We start from the raw sequence: 12,289 nt of genomic DNA, 5'->3' as shown, positions 1-12,289 counted from the left end.
AACTTAAATTATGGTTCTTCCAACATTTTATAAGAAGGAAAACCTTTGATAAAAAAAGATGCAGCTATAACATTCAAACACAGTAAGAACAGCCTATGTTCAAAAGAAGGGGAAATCTTCGATGAATCGTTGTTAAGGAATAAGCGCACGCAGAAGCTCGCTGCATTTTACACATTGGTAAGAATGCCAACACTGAATATATGCAAATACCTCAAAAGAACAGCCTATTTTTAAAAGAAGGAAACATCACTCACGGGTGAGTTATTAGTATGCAGATATTATCATCAAACCTTTCCGCTTGGTCGTTATACTGTACTATTTGCGGCCACAATACTTACTCTTCCATTAGAGATTTTTCCCGCTTTTTTAGAAAGGCTGTTCTTTCGAGGTAAATGCATAGATCATAATTTAACCATTCTACTAGGCTGCCTAGTAAACCTCCTTTGCATCAAAATCATTATAACCCATTCGTCTTAGTGGCATTTGAGGCCTGATATCCTTCGGCATAATGACACAGCACCAACGGGAACGACATTTCGGCAAATGCCACTCCGGGGAATAGCATTCCGGAAAATATAATACCTTGTGTAATACCATTTTTTAAATCATTAAACCCTCAGCTCAGATTCTATAGAGTTCATTATTATGGGTTACGTACAAAAGGCTGAATCACGAAAGGCTGAAATAACAAAAGGCTGAATTACGAAAGGCTGAATCACAAAAGGCTGAAAATTTCAAAAGGCTGAAATAACATAAGGCTGAAATAATGATTCGACTAGTTTTCAAACGGCGAGCCTAAAGGCAGTCATGCGGGCCTAAAGGCAGCACTAACATCACAGACAAACAGACATAACACTCTAATTAATCATAGCGTACACTGATATAATGATCTTTATGGAAATTTTCTAGTTGGCCGACCACTCCGCCCTGACACTTGCATTGGTTTTGCTTGAGTTTGACATTTGACGCACACTACCGCTAATTGGTTGATGGTTCATTGGACGAACATGCTTCCGTTCTTGTACCGACTTTTCGAACCCTCTAAGCAGAATACCCTCTATGAATGAGTGTAATCAGTTTCGTACCTTTTAATTCCGCCCTATGTTGCTTATCCTTTGACAGATACGCGTATTTCGACTACCACTTGTAATCTTCCTCAGTGTCAGTTATCCACTCAGTCAGTGGATAACTGACACTGAGGAAGATTACAAGTGGTAGTCGAAATACGCATATCTGTCAAAGGATAAGCAACATAGGGCGGAATTAAAAGCTACGAAACTGATTACACTTATTCATATGCTTCCGTTACTATGTTCGAAATCGGAAAGCGTTAGGACTGTTTTTCCGCGCTAAAGTATGCATTATTGATCGCCTACACAACTATGACAGTATTTCTCCAAAGAATAGCATATATTTAAAAGAAGGAAAAATCTCTGATCACATTGTTGGCAGCTGTAATGGCAACCAATCTCCATAACAGCATGACTCGAAAGAATAGCTCATGCTCAAAGAAGGAAAAACCTCCGATTGAAATACCATCAGTCATTTTTTGTGTTAGTTGGTATGCATCATTAGCCTCTTCACTAAGCATATTCTATGACTAGGACTCATATATGTAGTCGATCTGGTTAGCGAACGGGTAGTCATGCTGAGGGTGACAGGTTCGATTTTCCCTCGGGCCAGAAACTTTTTGTAATGAAAAATTCCTTTAACAACCGCTGGCATAAAGAATCTTTCTGCCTGTCGCACGATATACAAATGCAAAGTGGTCATTGGCAGAGAAGGCTCTCAATTAAAACCTGTTGAAATGCGTATAGAAGCTGAAAGCAAGCTTTGTCTCAGTTGGGACGTTACGCCAGAAAAAAAAGAAGAAGAAGAAGTACTATAACTCATTTCCTGCATTTTTGCAATTTCAGCCTTTTGTTCATTCAGCCTTTTGAAATTCAGCCTTATGTTATTTTCAGCCTTTCGTGTTCAGCCTTTTGTGCATTCAGCCTTTTGAAATTCAGCCTTATGTTAGCATCCCATTATTATGCATATTTCAAGTTTTGGAATTTGCCATGTTTTCAGCCTTTCGTTATTTCAGCCTTTTGTAATTTCAGCCTTTTGTTACATATCCATAGTTTCAGCCTTTTGTATTCAGCCTTATGTGCATTCAGCCTTTTGAAATTCAGCCTTATGTTACCATCCCATACAGATACACGGTCACCCGACCCGTCGCCGTCGTTGATTGGAAACAAGTACCCTTCGGGGAGGTTTCCAAGCGGTTGGAATTGAACGATCAATTGACGCACGACGACGCACGGGGAAATCAAAGCGACAAACGGCGGCGCCGGGTTTTGCATCTGGTGCTCGATCGATGAGTGCAAATCGTTGAAGTTTAGCGTCTTCCTCTCCACTTTACACTACGTACTGTGTTCAATTGCCCCGGCGCGGCGGCACCTTCAGCACTTCTGGAAGCTTCTGCTCACCACCTATATGCGAACCGTGCCGCGCCGCGCGATGCCTGCAGTTCGATTAATTGACCGGCAATTTTTGCGTTTTTTTTCGCATGGATTTGATCTTAAACTTGACATTGACGGGTTGATTTTTGTTTTGTTCCGTATTTTGCAGAGAGCAAAGAGATTCTTCACGGCCTGAATGGATCGTTCAATTCCGGAGAGCTGACGGCAATCATGGGGCCCTCGGGGGCCGGGAAGAGCACACTTCTCAACATCCTGGCCGGCTATGTGTAAGTATCCTTCTGGCACTTATTCACTCTTATCATTGAATATATTCAGAACGAAGTAGATTCACAGTGGCGTACTTCCAAGGAATGCTTCCAGGATTTTTCAAAGCATTTCTCAAGTGATTCTTCTTGGAATTTCTTTTCCAACGCAGTGAATCCCAGTTCTGCTCAAAGAGCAGAAAATTACACAAGAAATCATAATTCTTACGCCATTTGAGAAATTGTCAAGTCACCATACAAAAATCCAACTAACTAAGGTACGCTGGGCAAGTAGAAATGGGTGGGACAAGATGAAATGCGAAGTTCAAAAAATGAATTCAATACAGTTTGGAATACCGTAAACTGGGGTGTAGTTGATCAGTGGGGTGAACCTGATCACTCAATTACCCGCGGATATCGACTTTCAAGGAAGTTATCATTCCATTTTAATGTTACGTCATTGGATTGCGAATGGTTAAAATACAATAGTAGCTTCCTTGAAAGTCAATATCCGCGGGTAATTGAGTGATCAGGTTCACCCCACTGATCAACTACACCCCAGTTTACGGTACCAAAAGATAGTTTGACTCAAAGATAATGTGTTGTTACATTCAAATTGTTAATCATGATAAGATAACATCGTGTTTTATCTAATCCCACACATTTCAACTTGTCTGGACTCTCGCCTCTGTCGGGAAAAACTTTTCGTCGAACGAAAAATTCTCCATTGGGCCACTGGGTGTTATACAGGGGGTGGCCATACATTTTCGTTCATCAGTTTCCCAGATATGACAGTTCAAAAATTAGTTGTCTAAAAAATAGTGTTTTACGAGAACGGTTCTAGCTTCGCAAAAGATTAACCAATAAAACTCAAATTTGTACCAATGATGCACGTATAATAGGACAAGCAGGCAAAATTTGAGAATGTTTGATGCACTCTATGAAAAGTTACATCATGTTGAACTTTTTTTTGTGAGAGAAAAAAAGTTGCCTATCCCAAACATTTTGGCCACCCCCTGTATGTGCTGTCCGTTGTCGAATGCTAGTAATATTCAGTCTGTAGAGGCCGTAAGGTCTAAGACGGTGAAATTGTCCTTTAAACCTAGTACTTTAACTCGTATGTCCTTTTCCTATAAGAGTTAAACAATTTTCGAAAATTGCGTCAGAAATTTCTTCATGCACTCCCGATAAAAAGTTTGGGGTCACCCCCTAAAAACATGCCATTTTTTTAGGCCCATATCTTCGCCAATTTGCGTTCGATTTCAATACCCTAGGTCTCATTCAAAAGATAATAAGTCAAAGAAACTTTAAACATGATTTAAAAGAAACTTTTTCAAAAAATTTTGTATGTAAACTTAGCCTAAAGTTGCCAAATTTTCTAAAAAATGAATATAAACTTACGGCAGTGTCGCTGGAAGTTGGGTTGACCAAATTTTAAGCTGAGAGCGGTAATATAACCCATTTTCTATTAGCTTTCAACTGCTTTTTACAGAACTTAGCTGAAAAATCTAGATAAAAAGTTATTAAGTAAATTGATCCTTGATGTCACCGGCCAAAAGTTTGGGGTCACTATCGTAAAACATGGAAAAGTGATTTGTTGATATCTTTGTCATCTTTCATTCAATTTTAATTCTTCTTGGCTTATTTGAAACGAAATGAATGATACTTTCTGCATAGACATTGAACCACACATATTTGTTGAAATTTACATACTAATACTTAACGTAAAGTTGCCTCATTTTTTGAAGTGTGGTGAAATGTGTTAACTTTGCATAACATTTTTATATACAAAAATCGTTAAATACGTTAAGTTGAAGACATCAAACGTAAATTTAGTTAATTATCTTTGAAATGAGCCAAAAAGAATTAAAATTGAACTACAGATGACGAAGATATCATCAAATCACTTTTCCATGTTTTACGAAAGTGACCCCAAACTTTTGGCCGATACATCATATTGAGGGGTGACCCCAAACTTTTGGTCGATGACATCAAGGATTAATTTACTTAATTACTTTTTTTCTAGATTTTTTAGCTAAGTTCTGTAAAAATCAGTTGAAAGCTAATAGAAAATGGGCCATATTACCGCTCTCATCTTAAAAATTTGGTCGACCCAACTTCCAGCGATACTGCCGTAAGTTTATATTCATTTTTTAGAAAATTTGGCAACTTTGGGTTAAGTTTACATACAAAATTTTTTGAAAAAGTTTCTTTTAAATCATGCTCAAAGTTTCTTTGACTTATTATCTTTTGAATGAAACCTAGGGTTTTGAAATCGGACGCAAATTGGCGGAGATATGGGCCTAAAAAAATGACATGTTTTTGAGGGGGTGACCCCAAACTTTTGAACGGGAGTGTATGTCCATCCTTTTATATCTTCGAGGGATCGGAAGTCAATTTTCCTCCATGATGCCATTCCTGAAGGTCCGTTATTGTCATCGCTAAACGGTGTCGGAGTCAGTCATCATCTTGTTGATTGGCGATGGCATGCTTCTTACGTCGAGATGACGTCTCGCTACCTATTTCGGGCTGCGTGTGACACAAGTGCAGTATCGAACAACTGATAATTAAAGAGCTCAACAACAAAATATAAAAAATAAATAAAATGCACCTTTAGGTTGACATTTATCAGCATATAATTGAACATCGGTTAGAAAAGAGATGTCCTTCCTCGATTAGTTTTGCTCTTCTAAAACTCTTACAGCAAGTAAATTCGACTGTTGAAGTGCAAAATTATAAGAAATTATTTTGAAATTGCCCTCTAGTCACCTAAAGGTAGGAAATTTTCTTTGAAATAAAAGAATTCTATCACAATAAATGACTATTCAACAGAAAAATGTTATGTTTTAAACTTATTCATATTCCGCATAGCTACATAACTTTACAATGAAGGCTCCACAAAAAATGGCAAAACAGACAATTCATCGGAAGTGCTAGCGGCAATCAATTATTTCAACTTACTGAAGAACACATTTACAATTTCTAAAAATATAAGGCAAAACTATTTTTTAGAAGTTCATGCTTATCTCTAGACATCAATTTACTGGATGAGGTAAGAAGTTTAAGATCATTACGACGTTAAGAAGTTCTTAGGATGGAATTACAATGTGGTACCCGAATTATCAATTTCATCCCGGTTTACGGTACTTAACTAGGTATGACCTTTTCCTAAAATATATTTTTTTTCTCAATAACTCCTATAAAAATTGCGCCAGTAATTTCTGCATAAACTCCATCAAAAATTTCGATTCGTATTCTTCGGGGTAATCCTCCAAAGGGTTCTTTAATGGATCCCTCGCAGGACTCGTTTATAAACTCCTCCAATTCTATTTTGAGAAATCCTTCGGGAACTCCCAAAGATTTTTTTCAACATAGATTCTTTCATAAAAATTTCCATGGATTTCTGCCAGAATTTCCCCAAGAATTCCCTAATGTATTTCTCCAAGGATTCTCCAAGAATTTCTCCAATTATTCTTTGAGCCATTCTTGAGAAGTTATTTTTAGATTTTTTCTTAGGCTTCCTCCAAAGAATTTGTCTTAGGATTCCTCAAAGAAATTTAATAGAATTTTTTCGCAAGATCATTTTAGGATTCCTCCAGAGGTTTCTTTTGATCATTTTAGGATTCCATCAGATCATTTTGGGATTCCATCAGAGGTTTCTCCAAGAAATTCTTAAAAAAATCCTCTATCAAACCTTGCAGGAACTCCTCCAAAGATTGTCTCAAGAATTCCTCTAACTCTTTCAGGCCGGAGGGGCAATATATGACCTGGATCAAAAACAGCATAACAAACTTATTGGAGTCCAGTGAGCTGGTGAAAGCAGTTGCAAAACCATTTTGCCCCAAAAGGTTGAGTTATCCTTTTGGTGGATTTGCTACTATTACTCCAGGAATATTTCCAAAGATGTCTCTAAGTATTACTTAAGCAATTTATTCGATGATTGTTTATGAATCCGTTTAAATATTTCCACAAGTATTCCATTAGGTATTCCCTGGTTTCCTTCAGCAGTTCCTCCAATGATTACTTCAGGATCTTCCCTCAGAGAACCTTTAAGAACTCCTCAAAGGATTTCTTCTCATGTATTCTTTCAGGAATTTATCCAAAGATTTTTTCCGGTATTCTTCCTGTTTGCTTCAGCAATTTCTCCAAGGGTTTCCATAGAAATCCCTCCAGGCATTTCTGCTGAAATTCCTCCAAGGATTCAGGAAATTATAAAGGGTTCAACAATGTTTTCTTGTGTTGCTTCAAAAAATCTGGTAATAATTTCTTCTGAAAATTAGAAACTCCTCCACGTATTTACTGAAGAATTTCTTAAATGGTTCTTGCAAAAATGCCCCCAATTATTCGTTCAGTAATTATTTTCGGAATTCCTTCAAAAATTCCATCAAATATTGTTTCGAAAATTCCCCTGTTTATTCCGTGTTTTTCTTTTGGAAACTTGTCAAAATGCATTGATGTAGTTTGGGGTTGAGGAACAGTGAGTACCGTAAACCGTGGTCGAATTGATCTGCGGTTTTTTAGAGTAGAATTAGCTTTTAAACACACATCACGTTAAAGCACACGTGATTAAAAAAAAGACCTTCGGGTCGAAATTGATCAGACGTTTTTGCTGTAGATTGAGCATACTTTCAATAGTTTCATTTCATGTATCGTGCAGTTAGAATCAGATACTAAACGATGTTTGTGAAGAAACTATTTAAAGTATGCCTTATTTAATGGAAAACTATCTGATCAATTTGGACCCGGAGATCAATTTGACCCCAGTTCACGGTACTAGGGCTTGGAAACTCATGCAGAAAAACGAACAAATGTTACTCTTACTGAAGCATATTTATCAACTACCTGAGGGTTGCCTCTGTTCCTACCTGTAATCATATACTTCGTCTTGGTCGAATTTATTATCAAGTCTATCCTCGTTGTTTATTATTCAGCAATATCGAATTTTGCCAGGGATTCTTTCTGAGATTTCTCTGAAAATTCCTTTAACAATTGTTCAAGAGATTTCTTTGGAACATCCATATAATTATTTATGAATATCTCAGAAGTTCCCTAAAGATTTATCCACAAACTAAGAACAATGAAATACTAAAAACTCTTTTATAAATTCTTCCATTAGAAAATCAACCAGGAGTTTCTTGCCGAAAATATACCCTGAATTCCTTCAAAAAGTTCTCCAGGGATTGTTTTATAGAATCATCCATGCTTCCATGCATCCATCCATTGCTACAGAAACTCTTCTAGAGTTCCATGAGCTTCCTAAGAAATCTCTGAATGTTTTTTTGTTGTCAAAAATCTCTCCTGAGATTCTTTCGAAAAACTCTTCCAAGGATTTCTCCAAGAAAATCAAAAGTTTTGAATACCTTCAGAAATTTTGCATTGGATTTCTTTTGAACACCTTCCAAAGGGCAGCCTATTTATTGCACCCATAAACAAATAGAAACGCTCCATAAAAAATCAAAAAGCGCTCCATAAAGAATGAACATATGTTCCCTGAAAATGTACAATGCTACCCATAAATAATTAAAAACGTTTCATATATAATAAAAAATGTACCGGTAAAACATAAAATTTTCACATTAAAAGTGAAATTATGCACCATTAAATAATACTGAAATGCTCCATAATAAAATACAAATGCTCCATAGAAAAATGCATATGTTTCATAAAAAAATAAAATTGTACCCATAGAAAATTGAATATTGCTCCATAGAAAAATAAAATTGCACCACAAAAAATTGAAATTGCACCATAGAAAATAGATAAATGCTCCATAAGTATTAACAAACTGCACCATAGAAAATATGAATTGCTCCATAAAAATAAGAATCCTCCGTAGATAGCATATTTTCATAATTTAATTCGACAGGGCTTAATTGCTTTACATTGCACTGCTTTAGTGATTGCAAATGTTTAAAGTTGTGGAGAATTTTCATTTTTTTATGGAGCAAATTGTATTTTATGTGGTGCAGTTTTGATAATACTTATGGAGCATTTGAGCATGAGCATGAGCATGAGCATGATTGACCGCCCGCGGTTGCTCCTCTGTTATTGCAAGGACAACTGCATTTACACAAAGAACCAACAGATGATGCTTGGGATTAGCTTTCTCTTCATTGTGTAAATGCTGTAATCCCAATACTTTTCAATAAGCAATACCAGCGCCGGCCGCGTCCGAATGCAGGTCAACTGAGGATAGGAGAGGAAGTGATGACGTGAATCTCGCTTAGGCCAATAACCGAGGAATTCTCTGCGTTACTACGAGAAATCACTAGGAGTTTGGATAGGGGAAAGGGAGATGTGTTGAGGATTTCGTCTTGGTAAACGAATGTAATGTTTTGATTCGCGAATATTCATGCGCTCGCGAAGAAATACCATTCTAAACCTTGGACAGTGGACGCGATCTATTGTGCTTCAAAACTCACCCCACATAAGTTATGCGTTTGCAACTAAGGAGAACACAATGCTAAACATCTTAAACACCCACGCGTGAGACAATGCCGAACGCGATCGATTCACAAATAAGAACAAAATGACACGAGATAAATAAATCAGAAAGATCTTTCCTCATGGTTCCCCGTCTATCTTTTACCGATTCTCTCTTTTTCCACAACGAATACACCAAAGCTAACGGCACTAAAAAATCCGTGATTTTCTTAATTGCTCCCGTTTGAGGTTCATTTTTTTTCTATGTTAGCTGCTTCTTAACCAACTCTCAACCGCCACTCTTAACGGAATTTAAACTTTCACTTTTTCACTCTGAAACACACTGGCCAGCATCCTGTATGCACCGGATTATACTTCTTGAAAGACAATCTAACACAAATTCTATCAGAAATATAATCAACTACATTATAGATTTTTGAAATTGACAGAAGAAAATTTGCAGCACGAAAAATTTTCACATCCGCTTTCAACACGGCTTACTTTGATCCTCTTGATAATACTTATGGAGCATTTGTCTATTTTCTATGGTGAAATTTCATTTTTTTATGGGGCATTTGCATTTTTCTATGGAGCATTTGTATTTTATAATGGAGCATTTTAGCATAATTTATTGGTGCAAAATTTCACTGAGAAAATTTTATGTTTTACCGGTACATTTTTTATAATGTATGGAACGTTTTCAATTATTTATGGGTAACGGGCATATGCAATTTGTTATGGTTGCAATAACCTTTTGCCCTTCCAAAGTTTCCTTAAAAAACTCTTTCAGAGGTTCTTAAGATAATCTTCATGGGATTAATGAAAAATCACCAAAGTTTCCTTTAGATATTCTTGCATGGATTCCTTTAGGCATTTCTGCAGAGATTCCTTTGAATTACTTCCAACATTGCATTATGCATATCTTCAAAAATTTCATCAGAAAATTATTAATAACATTTTTCAAGTATTTTAAAAAAAAATCTTCCAGAGAATCTTCAAGAAATTGCTTCAAAAATTCGCCAGGTTTTTTAAAGGAAATCCCCCTGATATTCTATTGAAGAAATTCTTCTAAAGTTTCTTAACAAAATTTCTTTCTTTCTTTCTTTCTTTCTTTCTCTAATTTACAGCTCTTTTGTCCACTAGGGCACTGCGTGAGCGATTCCAATTGGTGGCTGCACTAACACTTTGTACAGTGCCTAAATGTATTCTATTCTAATTGTACAATATCGAAATGGTTGCCGATGTGCTGCTGTCACTTTCTACCCTGTCCATGGGTAGAATGATGAGCACGAGGATGTTGATGTGTGGCTCTTGTTCCTTCTCCAGTCCGATTGGGGGTCCATTATGAGTTGCCGTTAGCCGATATCCAAGTTTCCGGGTCCGTTGAAGCATATGCTCAGAAGAGGATCAGGTGTCAGTCGCTCTCTGGGGGAAGAGCAACTGACGAAAAATTGCAAGTGCCGGGCTGGGATCGAACTCATGACCATCCACTTATGAACTGAACGTGTAGCCACTACGCTACGGGCCCCGGCACCAAGAATTTCTCAAGAAGTTTTTGCTGGGATTCCTCCTAGAATTCCTATTGGAAAATTCATCCTTCAAGATTTTCCTGGGATTCATTCAAAAACACGTTTTCAAAAGGAATAAGACTGTAGAGTTCGTCAACAATTCCTTAAGGGATTCTTTAAGTAATTCCTACATCTACTCATTTCAAAATTTCGTCAGTGGCTTTCTAGAAATATCTCCACGAACTCAAAGTATTTCCACGGACTTTTGGTATTTCAGGAGTTTTCGCAATAGATTCCTTAAAAACTTCTTTCATGGGTGTTTTTTTTTTTTTTTCATAAAAATCCCCTTTAAAAAAAACCCTGCGAGAGAGTTCTTTTAGGGGTCGCTTTAGAAATTCCTGCAAAGGTTCTTTTTAAATTGCTAAAGACGGAATCAGAAATATCTCCTCAGACTCCTTCAAATATACCTGAAGAGATTTTTTTCAGAAGCACTTTTAGACTTAAATATTTTAATCATTTTCTGAAGTTATCTCTAGAGGAATTCCTGGTACCGTCGTGCGGGGTGTCATTGGGCCAAAGCGGGGTGACATTGGGCCATTATTCCGTACGTTTAGAATACTACGGCAATGCATATTGTGTTATAAACTACTAGAATACATAATTCTAAGATACTTTGCATCCACCGTCGGATTCTCTGACTTATATTGAATGCGTGGGATCGATGGACCAATGTCACCCTCTAGGCCCAATGTCACCCCTAACGACGGTATCATTCGTGGTATCAATTCATACCTGAAGGAATTTCTTAAAACATATTAAAAAAAATTCTGAAAAAAATTCGTGAGAAACTTTTCGAGGATTTCAGGAAATAGTTCCAACGAAAAGTACCTGGAAGAATTTCTGTAGAAATTTCTGGAGAAATTTTGTAAGGAATTTCGGGAGTAGTTTCTTTGAAGGGGTTTCCAATGAACGCCCCTGACGAGCGAGTACGTACCAGTATAGGGGGCGCTGAAATTTGGAAACCATAAGTAACCAGCTTCGATTTTACCATGACAGCACTTATTGCAAGCAGCAGAATGTCTTTAGAAGTCCCTCCCTTCAGGAATTCCTGCGGTAGTTCCTCCGAGATTTTTTTTCTTGAATTTTCGCCAAGAACTTTAACTTTGAGAATTGCACTGGAACACAGAGTAAAAGTTTCCGCTGGAACTCTTGGTGGTGTTCTCGTATGTTCGGAGAAAAATGATGTCCCGGATCCTCTTCGAGGATTTTCTGCATAGATTTGTTGGAAAAATTTTTGAAAAAAAAATCTAATTATATACCTCTAGAAATTTCTAACAGAATTTCTAAAGACATTTTCGTAGGTCCATGTAGAAACACCTGGAATAAATCCCAGAGAGGTTTCCAATGAAACAACTGAAGGAATCACTGGATGAAACCATGGATATATGCTTGACAATCTTACGGACGCATTGCCGGCAAACACCCCAGACATTCCTAGTGCAAATCCTACTGAAACCCTTGGTTGGATTTCCAGAGGTATTCACATTTAAATTCCTGGAAGAATACCTTCGGCAACTTTTGGAGAAATTATTGGTAGAATTCCTAGAAAAGTTCCCGGTTGAACTTTTAGAGAAATGCCAGAAAGAATTTC

The 12,289-nt window shown here is 37.1% G+C and overlaps 1 protein-coding gene across 1 annotated transcript in view; it reads left to right on the top strand.

Annotated features, from left to right (window-relative positions):
- Positions 1–12,289, top strand: part of LOC109429977 (ATP-binding cassette sub-family G member 1) — a 132,662-nt gene that overhangs the window by 65,101 nt on the left and 55,272 nt on the right. The window contains exon 3 of the mRNA XM_062849239.1: positions 2,614–2,731. Within this exon, the coding sequence (XP_062705223.1) occupies positions 2,614–2,731 (118 nt within the window). The remainder of the gene's footprint in view (positions 1–2,613; positions 2,732–12,289) is intronic.

The sequence above is a fragment of the Aedes albopictus genome, chromosome 2, assembly GCF_035046485.1.
Source record: "Aedes albopictus strain Foshan chromosome 2, AalbF5, whole genome shotgun sequence".
In the NCBI taxonomy this organism is placed as follows: Eukaryota; Metazoa; Arthropoda; class Insecta; order Diptera; family Culicidae; genus Aedes; species Aedes albopictus.
The sequence above is the reverse complement of the archived record's forward strand: the minus strand, read 5'-3'. Positions and strand labels throughout refer to the sequence as shown.